The following is a 17,703-nucleotide window of genomic DNA, read 5'->3' as shown; positions in this document are numbered from 1 at the left end:
CCTGCATCTTGGACCCGACATCATGGACCCTAGCAATTGCGCCATTGTCGCGTCCATTGCGTCTCGACATGGAGGTGTGGTCCTCCACGTGCACTGCTCCCCTTGGCTTTTGGAGATAGGAAGGGCGGCTTGGCCAAGCTTCGTCTCTTGTGTCGGTCGATCTACAGTGCGGTGATATGAAGTGTGAAGTGCTCGCGACTCTTGGCCGTTGGACGGTAGGCCCTTGTTGATCTCTAAGTTTCGTCTCGGATTCATACGTTCGTCTCCATTTCTGTTCATTTTGAACCAACTTCCACACGATGGCTTCACAGTTTGTAACGGCCTTTCCTCCCCTTCCAGCCTTGGTGTCTCGCTGGCCATTTGTCTTGCTGGCTACGGTGGCCGCCGTCTTCGTCATTCTCGCCACAAACTACTTTCACCACGGCTTCCACAAGTACCCGGGCCCCCGGCTGGGCGCCGTGTCCGACCTCTGGCGCTTCCTGAGTGTCTGGCGCGGCAAGCCGCAGGACGATCTGCGCGCGCTGCACGCAAAGCACGGCGACGTCGTGCGCGTCGGACCCAATGCGCTGTCGTTCAGCCACCCCGACGCCGTGCGGGACATTTACGGCATCAGCAACAAGCTGACCAAGAGCGCCTTCTACCCGGTGCAGATGCAGCTGTCGCGCGGCGTGGTGCTGCAGTCGCTCTTTGGCACGCAGGACCAGGACTACCACATGCGCCTGCGGCGGACCGTCACCAGCGCCTTCTCCATGACGGCCATCCGGCAGTACGAGCCACGCGTCAACGAGACGGTCCGCGTGTTTCTGAAGCAGACCGAGCGGCTGTACGCCGGCCGTGGCAGCGACACGGGCCACGAGGTGGTGTGCAACTTTGTGCAGTGGCTGCAGTACTTTGCCTTTGACGTCATTACGGAAATCACCTACAGCCGACGCGTGGGCTTTGTCGACCGCTGCGAGGACGTCGACGGCATCATTGCGTGGCTGGCGGGCATCTTCGACTACCAGGCGCCCGTGGGCCAGATGCCCTGGCTGGACCGGCTGTTTGTCAAGAACCCGGTGCGCACGCTGCTGAGCAAGTACGGCTTCATCGACAACTCGTCGGCCACGGCCAAGTTCTCGCGCGCGCGCATGGCCGAGCGGTTTGCCGAGATGGAAGAGAAGGTGACGCGGGCGCAGAGCGGCGGCAGTGGCAGTGGCAGTGGCGACGACGACACGGCAGTGGTCGACAAGGACAGCATGGATCTGTTGACCATGTTCTGCCGCGCGCAAAAGGCGGACCCGGCCTTTTTCGACGACGGCCGGCTGCTGACAATGACGACGTCGATTGCGCTCGCAGGGTCGGACACGACGGCGGCCAGTCTCTCGGCTGTCTTTTACCATTTGCTCAAGAACCCGCGGTGCTACACCCGGCTGGTGGCGGAAATCGACCACGCCGTCATTGCGGACGCCGACATTGTCACGTACGCCGAGGCCCAGCAGATGCCGTACCTCCACGCCTGTATCCAGGAGACGTTCCGCATGCACCCGGCCATTGGCCTCGTCCTAGAGCGCCTGACGCCGCCGCAGGGCATTGAGATAGCTGGCCAGTTCGTCCCAGGCGGCACCGTCGTCGGCTGCAATCCGTGGGTCATCCATGCGCGGCAGGACGTCTTTGGCGACGATGCCGACGTGTTTCGGCCGGAGCGGTGGATGGTGGACAAGGATGCCGACCCGGCCGCAGAAGCAGAAGAGGAGGCGCGCATCAAAGACATGGCCAACACGCTGTTTCACTTTGGCGGCGGCTCAAGGACATGTCTCGGCAAGCACATTGCCCTCCTCGAGATGTACAAACTCGTGCCGAGTTTTCTACGGCGGTTCGATGTGCAGCTGACGACAGACGAGGACTGGGACCTGCACAATGCGTGGTTTGTCAAGCCCAAAAAGTTTGACGTCAAGATTGTGTCGAGGTCGGGGTGAGCTACGTACGAGTATTTGGACACATAATGAACGCGATCAATGAACATAAAAATTGAAGGCCATATATGGAAAGCCTTTCGACATAACATGAGCAACGATATGCAGCTCGAAGGCATGAGAGCATCCCCGCATCAGCTACTTGACGTGAAATTGTTTTAAAAACGAAGACAGAGAAACGACACAAAGAAAACATTCAAACAGAGGAGTCTCGTCATGAGCACAACAGGAAGCCCGACTGAACTGCTTTGGCCCCACTTCTCCATGTTATCTGAATGGTGTCATTTAGGGTGCAAGCACGCCAGGCGATCCATCCTTGGCGGGGACTAATTCGGGACTCCACTGTAGCGTCGAGAGCGAAACGATGCCGTACGTTTCACGATGCTGTTGTGGACGCACATTGTCACTTAGACTTGTTGTCTGTCGTGCAACAACACAAGATGGACGTATTGAGTCACATTCCATCGTCCCATGCGTCACCATCCAACGCATCGCCGCCTCTCGCTCTCGCTCTCGCTCTCGCACGGCCGCTGCGCACATCGTCGTTGGCCTGCCTCGAGTGCCGGCGGCAGCATCTCCGCTGCGATGCCGGACAGCCCGCCTGTCGACGCTGTGTATCGGCCCGACGGCCGTGTTATTATGCGCCGTCTCGTCGTGGGCGGAAACGGCGGCGCGAGGACGGCCACGACGCGGTAGCCGTGACCATGGCTGCAACAACGGCAACGACAGCCACAACAGCCGCAGCGACGGCGGACAGCCAGCTGGTATTTCCGGGGCCGTTGCATGCTGACACGAGCAACGTCTTGGAGCTTGACCACAACAGTCTCCAAACGGATAACATAAGCGACGTCTTCACTCCTGCCGTCCACTACGCGTCCGAGAATGGGAGCGACGACCACCTGGTGGACCTCTACTACGCCTACTTCCACCGCGCCCACCCCTTTCTCGTGCCTCGTCCACTCTACCATGCACAACAATATCCACGCTACCTCCAGCTGGCCGTCCAGTTTGTCGGCAGCCACTATGCGTCGACAAAAGAGGGCAGAAGCGCAGGCGCAAGCCCATGCCAAGGCACCGAAGTCTTGCGCGACCGTGCCACCCAGATCCTGGCCCTGGCCGACTCGATGGCTGACTCCGCGGCAGAAGTAAATACACACCGCATCGTCGCCATGGTGCAGGCCCTGACAATGATGGCCATTGCTCTGCATGCACGGCACGAGCTCGCCGCGTCCGACCGGGCCGTGGCGCGTGCTCTGCAGCTGGCCGTGGATCGCGGCATGCACCGGCGGCCGTTTGCGTCGTCGTCACGGACCGTCCAGCACGAGTCGTGGAGACGCACCTGGTGGGAGCTGTACATTGTCGACGGCTACCTGACGGCGCTGCACCACAGGAGCGTCTTCCGGTCGGGCGGCATTGGCGCGAATGTGCTTTTGCCCTGTGAAGAGGATGTCTATGCGCGAGCAGCCGACGGAGAGCGTCTTCCGCCCCCTCTTTCACTCGATGACTTTGACGCGCGCCTGTTTTCCAGCTTCGACAGCGACGGTGACAATGACAGTGACGGTGGCAGCAAGGACGTCGACACCATGCACCGCGGTCGTTTCTCCTCATTTGCCTACCGCATCGACGCCGTCCGTCTCCTTGGCCGTGTTCTGGCCGTCACGCGAACAAGCCAGGCCCAATTCCACAACCAGACCGAGACCCGGACCCGGACGCAGACCCAGACGCAGACCCAGACCCAGGCGCAAGACTCCTTCTCGTCCGTCGACAGCGCCCTCGCCGGCTGGCAACACCACCTGCACCCATCCAAAACCGACGTCGTCCGTCTCGGCGTCGGCCGTGATGGCAGCGTGATTGACGAAATGCTCTTCCAGGCCCACATGCTCGTCCACTACGCCACCCTCGTCCTGCACTGCCCTCGCAGCGACCTCGTCGTCACCCTGCCGGCTGCCGCGCGCATCTCTTGTGGACAGGCGGATGGGCTGGGTCCCGGGCCCGGTGCCGCCGCCCACGCCGCCCGCGCCACCCGCGCGTCCACAAGGCTGTCGGGTCTGGCTGCCCTCTGCGCCCCTGTCGTCCAGGAACACACCCCCTTTTTCGTCTGCGGCCTGCTCCTCGGCGCCACCGTCCAGCTCGCCGCCTGTGCGTCCCGCCCCGCCCTGCGCTGGCCCTTTCGCGACAGCATCCTCCTCGCCATTGGCGTCCTCAAGACGCTCGGCCGCACCTGGGCCCTCGCGCACAATGCACTGCGTCTACTGCGGGACGTCGCTGGCGAAGTCCTGCAGCAGAGCGTCCACAGCAGCGACAGCAGCAGCGGCAGTGGTGCTGGTGGCGGTGGTGGTGCTGGTGGCGTCCATGCCGGTGTCAACATCGCCAGCAATGTCCTTGGCAACGTTCAGGACTGGCCGGCACGGGCCATGGTTGATGCCGGCACTGCCACGTCGGGGGACGGCGATGCAGCACTCGCTGCCTTTTCGGACCTTGTTCCGTCGCCCGGGTTCTTGCAGACGCCGAATCGACTCGACAGCCTAAATCAAATGGACCAGCTCGAGCAATGGACGTTACCTCTGATGCTGCAGCTGAACGATCACCAGAGCTCCCAATCGACGTCTCTGTGTTGATGGAGAAGTCGCAAGCGTATCTCATACTGGATATGGTATGTTGGAAGTATGTTGGATGTAAACAATTATGAAATAGTTAATGTAATCATGCCGAAATCTAGGCAAAATTAAATTAATTGCTTTGTTTTATTCATTTTCGTATTTTTTCGTCATACATATTCTTCATATATATATTGTCTACTTTTATATTATTGCTGAATTGCTGTTTCCAGATTTTATTTATACAGTGTAAAATTCCTACCATTTCTTTTCAAGACAAACCTCTATGTAACCAAGCTTCAACATTCTACACCCATCACCTCCATTCACACTGGCTGCTTGTTTTCATCCATGCATCACACACAGAGCGTATGATGCGCGTAGATGGGTACGATGCAAACCACGATCAACCACAACACGGCTCGTTGACCCTGTCCACGTTCTGTCAAGGTTCGCTCTCCAATGCTCAGGCCCATACAAACAGAATGCGCAGCATTGATTCCATGCACCGCCGCTGGTTTCCGCATTTACCAGGTAACCACGTTTACGACGTATAAAGACGAACAAGTTTATCCCGTCATCCAATTAAGCCGTACAACCTTTTCGTCCCTGTTTTTTGTTCTCGTTAACCAATCCGGCCGATTTCCATGCAGGTCAGGCTTTCCCAACCGTTTTGGTCTTGTTCTTCAATGCCGTCCCTGGCTCCGCCACAAATCCTCCTTTGCTCTTGCAGCTCTTTGCCCTTTTTCTCTCTGCCCGCCTTACTCTCCAATGTACTTTCCAGCGCGGCAAATTGTGGCCACAAATCCGCCCTTCCTCGAATGATGTATGTCCTAATTTCACACAGCCTCGTCGATTTCCAAGCGAGGCTAAAGTACCGTCGTTCGTTGTACGGCGAGGCTCAAACGTCCTTTTTTGCTTCCACCTTCTACGCACCAAACGTCTTTTTCCGCTACCGAATCGCTTTTTTGTGGCCGTTGTCTTCCTCTCTAGAATACCGCTCCAAAGGTGAATGAAGCGCCATCAGTTACATGGTGTTCAGTAAGAATTTCCCCAGGTATTGTTGTACTGTGTCACAACTGCACAGTCATTACGCCGCACATTCCAGTTCAATGTATGTTGTAAACGGTTCCTGCATCCCTTAAACTCGCTTTATACAAGTCGCAAACCAGTTGTCTTGAAATCACGGGTCTAGCCAGGTCTGGATCGGTCTCGTGTGGCTTCTCTTCTTGGCCGGTTGCCATTTTTTTTTTCGCCTCCTCCTGACGCCAGTCTGTTACGAGTCCGCTATCGCTGGTATAGTGCAACCGTTCACGCTGTAAGACGGGCACTACTCCGACTAAGGAAGGCGAACCAAGCCGTTGAAAGACAAAGAAAAGACTCAACAGGCAAGACACAGCGCCCGGCACAGCCTCGAGAGGCAACTTTTTTGGGCGACCGAGATCGCAGCGTGCCCGCGTGAGGCAGCAATGGAAACGAACGGTAAAATCCGAACAATAAAAGACAGGAACAAAGGCCGTGCGAACAAGTCACATTGTCGAAGACAGAAAAAGAAAGGAAAATGAGGAAAAAAGGCTTGAGAAGAAAAGGGACCAAAGACAAAGGTGGACCCGTTTTCAGTTGGACCCTTGAACCCTTTGGTAGCGCCTTCCACGCACTGCCCTCGCTCTACTGGGCTTGCTCCTTCCATCGACCTTCCACTTTACTCTACAACACGTGACCACGTCTTTCATGTCGACGACTGTATCCGTATATATTACTTTCAATTGGGGTCCTATCCGAAGGAACACGAAACAACAAACACGACAAATAGGACCTGCGTGGGCGTCCTATGACTAAACTCCGTCTCCATTTATGTTGTACAAGGGCTCAGTACGTACCGGATGGCATACGCGTTGAGACGAGACAGGGTTTGAATCGATGCTCTTCGCAGTCTTTTGGACGAAACAGTAGACGACAGGATCGAAGTCCACTTTGAACGGTATTTCTTGGAAAAACACTTACTCTTAGTCAATTAGACACAGAGTACAGCATACGGAGCATTCCGTACTTCTTGATGAGCTCTCTCATGTTGCTTTTGCCGCTGTTTGGAAACACTCTTTGATTCGCCTACAAGACCCACTCACTGCAAAGGCCCCGTCCCTCTCGTCCCCTCTTTTTGTCCCCTTTCTTTGGCTGGGCAGGGAAGCGGCGTTTGGCTCTTTCTTTGCTGGCTGTGAGGAAGTTGCGGGTGCATTGAATGTCGTGCCACGAAAACGAATGAGGGAGGTGCGGCGGAGCCCTTGACTGGCTGTCTTGACTGGCTGGCACACCTCTTCCTTCCTCGCTGCTTTTCACAGACAGCGTTCTGGGCCCGAGACTGGTCAGGGTACTGTCGTACTCACTTTGTACGCGTGACTCGCCTCTCTGCTGGCTTACTATCGTACGAGCAAGACCTATTGCCTCTTTTGCTTCTGTTGCCATTTCGACTTTTCGATTCACTCCATCTTGTCCTCTTGCCTTCAATCTCTGTTACTCTCCTTTCACCCAGCCACCTCAACGGCAGGCCCGCTTTTTATATGCCTTCAAAGACGAACTGGGAAAACCAACGGGAACAAAAGCAAAAGGCTCCACTCGGCGCTCTTTCCCAATTGTCGTCAAAACCGCTCGACATGTCGAGCTCGAAAAATACAAAATGGAAGGCACGAGTACGGAATAGAGGCAGTACTTCTGTACAGGAGGACTGTAAAGGAATACAGAACTGGAAGCCTGTTGATTTGCACCGCAATTACAACATGCATCGTCTGTAAACTGCCCCAAGAGCACATGCACTTCAATGCGTAAATGCGGATATGCGCACACGCTGGACAAATGCGTACCCATAGCCTGTAAATTAAGACGCGGCTGCGACAACGTAAACAACAGGGGCAAATGAACAAATGAACAAATGAACAGTTCGACCGCCATCGTCGAAAACAGGTTTCCAGGTAGCAGAGAGGCCCTGTATTATCGTCCTTCTGCCATTCTGGTGTCTGACGACTGGCGAGGCATGACGACGTTGCCGACCTCGTCACAACCATTTTATCGCTTTTATCGTGGGTCGGATGCCCTGATCCTTGCCCGCTCGTCGCTTCCCTTCACGTATCCCGCAGTGCCAGATGCTGCCCGGTCTTTTTCGTTCTTTCTCCGTTGACCTGGACTTGGCTTGCGGCGCGTCATGCAGAATGCCTTTAGTAATTACACAGTAGATGCCAAACTCGATCTGCTGCAGCGCACAGGCCGACAACATCCCAAAGGAACAAGGCTCGAATTGGCTTCGTTCCACCCTGACCGCGACTGTGCTCGCCCTCCCTCTGTTCCCAGATTGAGCAGGTTGACTTGCGTGACTTGATCGTTGACTTGGCTGCCTCTACCTGCTTGACGTTCGCTCTTGCCCCATCTTACCTTCCCTTCTTTCCAAGTTGTTCTGTCGCAGGAGATCATGCTTGTCCCTCTTCCCAATTCGCTCCTTCCCTGCTCATGTTTGGCATGCTCGCAGCGGTTGACCTCGGGGCAACCGCTTAGGGAATGCGGATCGACTGCTCCTGACCGCCTATTCGCTAGGCGCTACTGCGCTTTCCGGGGGGCGCTTTTGGTGCTGTATGTCGTAGTGTCTCCTCCTTTTGGCGCTCTCTGTCCTGCAGCCCGGTGCCCGTGTCCCCAGCTAACGCTGTCGCTCCGCTTGCGTCCTTATCCACCTTGGGTGATTAGGACCAGAGAAAAGGCCGTGCTTCGACCACCACCCACCGCCCATTCTCAACTACTAGGAAAGCCTCCACTAATACGACGTACCCAGGCGTCCACCTTTTAGTTGACTAGGCCCCAGTGGCTAGGACCCAGTGGCTAGGCCCCGGTGGCTTCGAGTACGACAAAACTGTCGCTCCCCATCGCCCAGCGTTACTGCCGCATTTTGCTCAAACCGTCCCTTGCCCGTTCTGTGGCAGCCCTGGGACCGGTCCCTGCTGCCAACTCGGGTTGCACCTCCCCCTTTTGTCCCTTTCCCTCTCCTACCGCCTGCCTCGCTCATTTCCCTCCAATTTCCTTCGCCCTGTGTCTTCTTCGGCCCCGTAGCACAATCCACACCCCCCTTCTTTCTTTTTTTCTCTCGTTTCCTTTCGGCCTTTCGTCTCCTTCCGTTTCCCTCGTGTCTCGATTGTCGGTTCTCGATCTCACTTTCTCTTTTTTTCTCTTTCCCTCGTTTGTTCTTTACCTCTCCTCTCGTTCTCCCGTTGTCGGCTCCTTCCGTTTGTGCCCAAAGCATTACTGGCTGCTGCCTCCGACGCAGCTTCGCAGCTGCTCTTTCCTCCTCTTTCCCTCGTACCGAAATCGACCGACTTTCGACTCACTTTCGACTCGACGTTGTCAGCCACCGATTTTTCCACCATCCTGAGATCCAGAAAACGACAGCATTCATTCACTGGCAATCCCTTTCCATCCCAGGCACCCAATCCACCGGGGGCCTTTGTCGTCGCCTCTCGCCAGGTCGACCACCCATCCATTCTTATCCAGCTCTCTTTTCCGACTCTCTTTCCCACGCGAGCTGTTGACAGCGACAGTCGCTTTCGTCCCGTATCCTCATCCTCCTCCTCCTCGATCACCATGGCTTCATCCTCGTCCAATGTCGTCGGTGTGCACTACCGTGTCGGCAAGAAGATTGGCGAGGGCTCGTTTGGTGTCATTTTCGAGGGCACAAACCTGCTGAACAACCAGCAGGTCGCCATCAAGTTTGTACGTCCGCCTCTTTGTTTGCCATGTGACGTCCAACAAACCACAACCAACAGCCCCGACCGCCCGCTAACATGTCCAGGAACCCCGGAAGAGCGATGCTCCCCAGCTACGAGACGAGTACCGGACGTACAAGATCCTCGTCGGTTGCCGTAAGTAGTATTTTGTCGTGTTTTCTCGTCCCTCCCCCCCACGGGCCGTACCGATTTTTTTTCCGTCCATTGTCTCACCATGCGTCTTTTCGTTCTCTCTCTCCAGCCGGCATCCCGAACGTGTACTACTTTGGCCAGGAAGGCCTGCACAATATTCTGGTCATCGACCTGCTTGGTCCTTCACTAGAGGACCTGTTTGACCACTGCAACCGGCGGTTCAGCATCAAGACGGTGGTCATGGTCGCCAAGCAAATGGTATGTCTACATGTTTTCCTGCTCCGATTCACATGCTTTCCTGCATACTGCTGCCTTTGGTACGTTGCCTCTCTAATACATACCTAGCTGTCCCGCGTCCAAACAATTCACGAAAAGAACCTCATCTACCGTGACATCAAGCCCGACAACTTCCTAATTGGCCGCCCCGGCACAAAGGCCGCCAATGTTATCCACGTCGTCGACTTCGGCATGGCCAAACAGTACCGCGATCCCAAGACGAAGCAGCACATCCCCTACCGCGAGCGCAAGTCTCTGTCCGGCACCGCCCGCTACATGAGCATCAACACCCACTTGGGCCGTGAACAGTCCCGCCGTGACGACCTCGAAGCCCTTGGCCACGTCTTTATGTACTTTTTGCGTGGTGGCCTGCCATGGCAAGGCCTGAAAGCTGCGACCAACAAGCAAAAGTACGAGAAGATTGGCGAGAAGAAGCAGACCACCATCATCAAGGAGCTCTGCGAAGGCTTCCCCATCCAGTTCGAAAAGTACCTCACCTACGTCCGCAACCTCGGCTTCGAGGACACCCCCGACTACGACTACTTGCGCGACCTATTCACCCAGGCCCTCAAGGAGACGGGCGGCGTCGAGGACGGCGAGTACGACTGGCTCAAGGTTGGCAAGGAGTCGTCCAAGAAGACCGACTGGGACCGCCTGCACAACCCCAACCAGCGTCCCGGCCCCTCCAACATGGAACTGCACGCCAACTCCCGCGGTGGCACCGGCACCCCGCACGCCGGCGACCCTCGTGCCCGTCTGACCGCCGACCGTTTAAACGCCGCCCAGCCCCCGCCTCCTTCGCCGATCAAGCAGAACCCCAGGAAAGATCGGCAAAACGCCCCCGTCGCCGCCCTGGGCGGGAGGGGCAGCGGAGCCGGGGGTCTTCGGGATATGGCGACACCGACGGGTTCGACGCAGGCGCAGTTCCAAAACAGCTCCCAGAACCTGCCTCGCCCCATGCATAGCCAGCATGGTGGCCTGCAGGCACAGCAACAGCAGGCCGCTGCTGCTCGTGCCGAGCCCCAGCCGTCGGGCTTCTCCAAGTTTATGAAGTCCTTCTGCTGCTGCTAGACGGGAGGTTTTCTCCCGTCTCCTTCCTAGCGATAGACAGATCTGCCCACGACGATCTTGTGATCTTTGCATAGCCATCCCTGCCAGCCAGTGATTGCCGGATCTTGAAGCCCTAGACTGCGTCTTTTTCTTCCCATACTTGCGCTCACGAGAAGCCCCGCTACCTTTTTGTTCTTGCCAACTCTTATCTGCCGATTCTCCTAATCGTCCCTTTGTCTATTTGTCGCCTTTGCGGCGTCCAAGAGCAAACGCCGTCCTCTCGATTGTTCTTTGTTTCCGGCCGCCAGGGCACCCCGTTGGCTATGACCGGCAACAAATAAAGCAAAGAGTGTGCTTGATCAGCAACGAAGCGAGACTCTGCGAACCCGTAATCCGGCAATGGACCGGACGAATCCCTTCTGGCGACCAACACCATAGACGAACTGACATTGCCAAACACGCCGGATTCGCGGAGCAGAACGCTGAAAAAAAAAACGGAAGGAGAGCAAGATGGCCAAAGGGGCAGTGCATCGCACATTGCAGTGCACAACGGCCGTTTGATTTGTTTATTTATCATAATGACGAGCTCAGGATCAGTTTCTTTTCTATTTTTTACCGTCCTTTTCCTTGTTCGTTTCCGTCTTTCCGTTGTCGTGTCGATCGCGTAGCACGGCGCCAGGGTATTTTAATCTTGTCTTCTCCTCACATGTTCGTTTTCGTTTTCTACTCTATGTCCCCTCCCTCTGTCATTATTGTCCATTGTCTGTTGCCACCTTTCCTGTTTTCTTTTCCTTTTGCGTACTTGCGATCATTGTTATTTCGTTTTAGCTCTTGTGTCTTACCTTTTGTGGCGTACCTTTTCTGTCACACACTCTCATACATACACTCGCTCTCACTTTCCTTTTTCTGTAAAAGAGATATTTGCATTGGGCCTGGCTTTTCTCATGTTGTTTCATTCCTTGCCATCTCTTACAGTCGTATATTTAATTAGTCGTGGTGGACCAAAAACGAGGAGTTTGCGATTTTTGCGTTTGTTTTCACGCTGTGTGTTCCAACTCTTCTCTCTTTTGCACATTTGGGAAAGCGAAACGGTTGCCGATAGCCATAACGAAAAAGAACAAAATTACATAGACCCCATTGTCTCACTGTTGTGTGTGTCGTCGACTTGTTATCTTGTTGATATGCTCCATATTGCCGTCAGTGAAATGGATCACACAAAATGGATGCGTACAGACACCCACTGTGTAAAAAATAACGGAAAACGCCATGCTCGGTGCGTCGATTACCACATGAAAAATGTATAATAATGATTAAAGAGACGTTTGAAACCAGACAAGGGAGAAGAAGAAACAAGAAGAAAGAACCCCACAAAAACGACAACCCGAACAGTGAGTGAGAAGCAGTTCGCGTGTTAAAAAAAGTCGTTCATCCCAGCCTTGCCCGGCACAGTCCCAGAGTCCCAGTCTTTATTTTTATGTCATTTCCCTCCCCATATTTGTGCTGTCCACCGCTTCTATCTGTCACACAGCCAGCGTCCTTTTTCTGTTTCATTTTCTTTTTGTAGTTTTATGTGTAGATGATGTAAGAACAGGGGGCGAATCGATGCATCCGTCCTCTTTTTTTCTGGCCAGTCGTGTGTTGACCATGCCAGCTAACAGCCTCTGCAGATGGGACGACGCACACAAACGAATATCCTCCCATCTATGTCAGCTTCTGCTTGATGAAGAAGGACCGCAGGTGCGACAGCTGCCAGGCACAGGTGACACCGAGGACGATGAGCTGGATAAAGATCCAGCGGACGACGCGGGCATTGGTGGACTCGGACTGGTCGCGGAAGTCGGCCTCGCGTTCGCGCTGGAAGACCTGCTCACGGCGGATATCGCTCAGGCGGTTGTTGAGGTCCCGCACACGGCTCTCGAGGTCCTCAAGCTTGTTCTTGTCGGTGCTCTCGAGCTTGCTTGACTCGCCAATCGCCAGGTCGAGCTCCAGCTTGATGCCGACGTGGCCCTTGTGGCCCTCGTGGCCCGTCGCCGACTGCCAACCGGGGCGCCCGCTGTTGGACGTGGGCGTGAAGCAGATCTTGTGCTCGCCGGCCTCGGCGGACGTAAAGGTGAACTTGCCGCTGGAGGAACCGCGCTGCGACACCACGCGGTGGTCGTTATCAAACGTTTCCTGGAAAACGTGCACGTTAGCTATGACGCACGAGGTCGTTTATGAAACCGTCCCAGCCGGCAACTGGAGTACTCACATCGACGGAAATGTAAATGCTGATGCCATCGTGCTTCGACCAGGTCTGGATGCGGTCGTCCCACTCCTCGGCGCTGTAGTGGCCAACGACGAGCGTGTCCTTGGGTAGCTCCTCGAAGAAGCACTTGGGCTTCGAGGCATCAATGTACAGGTGCAGCGCGCTGGCAGCACCGGCCAGGCTCAATAACGGCAGAAAAGACTTCATTGTCAATGTGTAGGAAGGGCTGAAGAAGCGCGAGGTTGAGAATCGAGAAATGTCGCGTGGGCGTAAAGGGAGCAGAGAAAGAAGGTCGTCGATGTCGTGTCGTCGTGAGAAGGGTGGCAGAAGCGTGTCAAAAGCCAACGGTACACTCGAATATCGTCGCAGGTCGCAGTGCAGGGGAAAGGATGATGCGTGTCCCTTGTGCAGATGCAGAGCGTCGTGGAAGTCGTCGATTTTGCTGCTGCGTTACGGCCTCGTGTTTTTTGGGGCCAGAAGCTCTCAAGTCGCTCTCTCCTTTCCAGGTGTCCTCCTTCCTTTAGGGGAAGGCCCAAGCTGCCACGTCGAATAAAGGGGCTTTTGCTCCCCTGTAGCGTGATCACGTGTCAACTTTAGGAGCGCGACTGCCAATTACGCGCGACTTATTGGGTGGCACCTGCACTCCTGAGAAAAACAGGAAGAAGGTGTTCATGGTTAGCTTGACCTTGGAGTTAATTAGTCATCTAGTCACGTGCAGACACAGGCCAAGTACCGTCGCAAAACGCGCTTTAGCGACGACGTCTCGTTGACATGTAAAAAAGTCGAAAATCCACGTCGACGCCAGCACAATTGCTCCATCTTCTGCCATCACCCACCACCCTCCACGCCATCGGCGCCCTGACGACGGACGATCCGACATGAGCGCAAACGACGCGTAACGTGGACCGTCGAATACTGCTATCGATTTTACTCGCCAAACATTCTCTACGGTGGAAAAGGACGAAACGGGAATCATCAGAACGTTTCCCGACGACACCCACTCGCACAAGCTCACATTCGCGTCGCACAATGGCGACATCACTCGACGCACGCGATGTGCTGAACCTGCCGCAGGACGGCAGCAGCGGGGCCGGTTCGCGACCGACAAAGAAGCAGCGGACGGGCGGCCACGCACTGGGTGCCGGCGCATCACGGAACCTCAAAGGCCTGGCGCGCGAGGTACAGAGTCTCGGCGGCGAGAGCCCCATCTCGATTGTGCCGCAGCTCTCCAACATCAAGAAGCGGCGGCTCGCTAACCGTAAGCCGGCGGCGCGCTGGGAGCTGCGGGCCTTTACCAACTCGGCACGCGACGACAAAAGCCTTGTGCTGCGGCACTGGCGGCGAAAGGTACCTGCGGGCAGCAGGGGCGATGCACGGGCGGCAGTGCAGGCCGGCGAGGCGGCCGGTGCTGACGCTATGGAGACGGACGACCCGAAGGTACAGGAGGGTCAGCCAGGCGAGCCAGAGCAGCCCATGGACGACTCGGCATTTGCCAAGTTCAACGTCCGCGTGGTCGTGCCGCAATACAGCGACGACCAGTACGCGGCCAACCTGCAACACCCAGACTGGACCAAGGAGGAGACGGACTACCTGATGGAGTTGGTCAAGGACTTTGATCTCCGCTGGCCGCTGATTTGGGATCGCTACGACTACCGGCCTGCGGACGGCGCCGCAGCATCCTCCCCTCCTGCCTCGGCCGCCGACGCGACGGCTGTGGTGCCAGCGTCGCAGCCGGCGGACGGTGCGTCCCGGACGATGGAGGACCTGAAAGCGCGGTACTACGAGATTGCAGCCAAGATGATGGCTGTCCAGAAGCCGGCACAGTACATGACACAGGCCGAGTATAACCTACACGGCATCATGGCCAACTTCAACCCGGAAAAAGAACGCCAGCGCAAGGCATTTGTGACCAACGCGCTGATGCGGTCGCGCGAGGAAGTGCGCGAGGAAGAGGCGCTGCTGTTCGAGGTGCGCCGCATTATGGATCGCACGGAGCGCACCAACGACGAGCGGCGCGACCTGTACCACCGGCTCGAGTTCCCGATTGCCGACCAGGACATTAGCAGCTTCAAGACGAGTGCCGGTCTGCAGACACTTCTGCAGAGCCTCATGTACAGCAACGAAAAGTCCAAGAAGCGCAAGAGCTTGGCGGCCGGCGAAGCGGCGGGCGCAGCGGGCGCGGCGGGTGCCAGTGGTGGTGCTGCGGGTGCTGCTGGCGCCGACGCTGGCAGCCGACGCGATAGCATCGCCGCGTCGGGTGCCGGCGGCGCGAACCGCCGCGAATCGGCCAACCCCAAGGACGACAAGGCGAATGCCACCGACGCAGCCGCCACGCCGACGGCAGCGGCTGCGTCGTCTGCAGCAGCCGCGACTGCGACGGCGCCCGCGACGCCTGTGGCGGCGACACCGACCGCCAGCGGCAAGAACAACAAGAAGGGCCAGCCACAGATGGAGCGGCGCAAGCTCACGGAGCAGGAACAGGACGTGTACGGCGTGACGTACCACGACCGGCTGGGTTCGGGCCCGACGTTCCGGTACGAAAAGATTAACAAACTGTTTACGCACAAGAGCGGCCAACAGCAGCTCCGCATCAGCAACATTCTGAACGAGCTCGAGATGCCTGCTCGGCTGTTTATGCCGACGGCGTCCGTCACGGCCCAGTTCGAGCACCTGGTCAACTCGGTGGTTCAGCTGGTGGACCTGCGCAAGGTGAGCGACAAGCTGGACGGCGAGATCAAGATTGAGGAGCAGAAGAAGGCCGAGCGCGATCGGGCGAGGGGCATTGTTCCGGGACAGACGGACGGGGCGACCAAAGGCGCAGCCGACGCCGACAAGAAGGCCGAGAACAAGACCGAGGAGGGTGCCGGTGCGGACAAAAAGGACGGCAAGGACACGAAGGAGGGTGAGGCCGACAAGAACGCAGAAGAGGCCGACAAGCCCGACGCCAAGGTGGCCGACGAAGCAGCGGCGACATCTGAGCAAAAGGGCGACAACGAGAGTGACAAGAAGACTACGGTCACAAGGACAAAGGACGAGCTTGTCCCGACCAAAGAGGAAGACGGCAGTGGCGATGTGCACGAGGCCCGGACGACACGGTCGGGCTCGCGGCCTGGGAGCAGCAGCAACAATGCTAGCTCGGCACACAAGCGGAGTGCGAGTGTGCTCAGCGTGGCGAGCGACAAGAGCTCGAAGCGGCAGAAGAAGTGACCTCGCCGTTGCTTCCTTGTTTTCTTTTTCTCGGACTACTACTCTTTACTGTACACTCTTCTAGTATCCATACTGTAATGCAAGACCAACGACATTTTTAGGGCTTGAGATGTCAAAAGTAAACAACACCATCTGCCCCAAACGTGAAGGGGCATGTAAACGAGTGCCCAGACTGTGCAAGGTAAAATTCAAGCCGGCACGCTACCAAAATAAAACAACAGCAGCATCACTGTCGACGCCATCGTGGCCAATGGATGTTGTGAGTCCAAGGTCAACCAGAACGGGCGACGTCGGACGTACGGGCCCATGGCCCGGGATCAAGAAAGGCTGCCTCAGAGCCTCGTCGCTGTCGACGAAACAAAATCCAAAAGCAAGCTTGCCTCGAACTTCTCCACATCGCTTCTAACAATAGATTTTGGCTCGCGGCCCAGTGGTCACGACCCGAATGCCAGATCGACACCCTAGATTTCTGCGTTCGGTTCTTCCTGTGATCAAAACGAAACTCCAATCTCCGTAGGATGCACCGGCGCTATCTTCGCACCGGCACTGTCTTCATTTCTCTTTTGTTTCTTTTTAAATGGTCAAATGCAGGGCCATATGCAAGAATGACAGTCGCATTTTTTGTTTAAAATAGAAACATTAAGGTTGAAGGGTTCGAGATGGCCAACGTGATGGCCCAAGTGCGCGTGTCATGAAGGAGGGAGGGGGCGTGAAAGAAACGACGAAGATCTCCGTGCTTTCCCTTCCACGTCGTCTCACGTCGTCTCCAGTTGATGCTATATTAAGCAGCGGGAGTACCCTTGGGAGATCCGCCCTCCCTAAGCGACCAGGGCCACCGACGGCAAGACCAGAAAATGGCAGGAGCGGTCTTGCAGGGGACAGCCGACACCCAAACTAGGAAAGACAAGAACGTCATCTCTTTCAACCCTTCCCGGCGGTAAGCGGATGTACGTTGTCGAAGGTGACAATAAACAGCCTCGGCCAACAAGAGCCAATCCGTCGTCGACGAACGTCGTAATGAATGGAGAAATAAAATGAGGTGAAGGGGGTGACGTTAGGTGACGCCGGGTTGCAGGCAGGAACCGCCCGGTTGGAGCGCGCCTGCCCTGTGTGATTGCAAAAATAGAATAAGGTTTTTCTCCAACAAATACCTGACGAATGAGGAAGGCACGATGTAAGGCAAGTCAGGTGGAAGGTACAGCGGAAAATGAACCCCATCTCCATTTCTTTGGCGCCATTTTCGGTATAGCATGCATCTATTCACAACTGTTTCTATTCCTGTTCCTGCGCGGGTCTCAACACCGAACATGGACATCTTTCTCGGTAACTGTGGTTTGCGCCATGTCGTTTTTTTGTTTCTTTCTAGCCTTGTTATACGAATCGCTGTCCATGCCCAGTTCCTAGATATCGATTCTCTACAAATTGTGAGCAGGGCCTACAAAGAACAGAACGGACAGTAAAGGACATGGACAGGCAGCAGGCGG

General features: G+C 56.1%; 5 protein-coding genes across 5 annotated transcripts; 4 read left to right on the top strand and 1 right to left on the bottom strand.

The window, feature by feature from the left end:
- Nucleotides 1–299: 299 nt before the first annotated feature.
- SPSK_05184 (uncharacterized protein) lies at nt 300–1,955 on the top strand (the record flags this gene model as incomplete). Its single annotated transcript, XM_016731934.1, has 1 exon — nt 300–1,955. One exon carries the CDS (start codon nt 300–302, stop codon nt 1,953–1,955), a length of 1,656 nt encoding a protein of 551 aa, XP_016583704.1.
- Nucleotides 1,956–2,392: 437 nt separating this feature from the next.
- SPSK_05036 (C6 transcription factor) lies at nt 2,393–4,570 on the top strand (the record flags this gene model as incomplete). The annotated part of the gene is made up of 1 exon (XM_016731789.1): nt 2,393–4,570. One exon carries the CDS (start codon nt 2,393–2,395, stop codon nt 4,568–4,570), a length of 2,178 nt encoding a protein of 725 aa, XP_016583703.1.
- A 4,596-nt stretch (nt 4,571–9,166) lies between these two features.
- On the top strand, nt 9,167–10,788 carry SPSK_05193 (casein kinase 1; the record flags this gene model as incomplete). Its single annotated transcript, XM_016731943.1, has 4 exons — nt 9,167–9,295; nt 9,375–9,444; nt 9,551–9,699; nt 9,787–10,788. 4 exons carry the CDS (start codon nt 9,167–9,169, stop codon nt 10,786–10,788), a joined length of 1,350 nt encoding a protein of 449 aa, XP_016583702.1.
- Nucleotides 10,789–12,468: 1,680 nt separating this feature from the next.
- On the bottom strand, nt 12,469–13,219 carry SPSK_05545 (uncharacterized protein; the record flags this gene model as incomplete). Its single annotated transcript, XM_016732288.1, has 2 exons — nt 12,469–12,939; nt 12,971–13,219. The coding sequence occupies 2 exons, from the start codon at nt 13,217–13,219 to the stop codon at nt 12,469–12,471; spliced, it is 720 nt and encodes a 239-aa protein (XP_016583701.1).
- Nucleotides 13,220–14,041: 822 nt separating this feature from the next.
- SPSK_05035 (DNA methyltransferase 1-associated protein 1) lies at nt 14,042–16,219 on the top strand (the record flags this gene model as incomplete). Its single annotated transcript, XM_016731788.1, has 1 exon — nt 14,042–16,219. One exon carries the CDS (start codon nt 14,042–14,044, stop codon nt 16,217–16,219), a length of 2,178 nt encoding a protein of 725 aa, XP_016583700.1.
- Between the last annotated feature and the right edge of the window lie 1,484 nt (nt 16,220–17,703).

This window comes from Sporothrix schenckii (assembly GCF_000961545.1).
Source record: "Sporothrix schenckii 1099-18 chromosome Unknown Cont49, whole genome shotgun sequence".
NCBI classification, from domain to species: domain Eukaryota; kingdom Fungi; phylum Ascomycota; class Sordariomycetes; order Ophiostomatales; family Ophiostomataceae; genus Sporothrix; species Sporothrix schenckii.
Note: the sequence above shows the minus strand (reverse complement) of the source record. Positions and strands in the feature narration are given on the sequence as shown.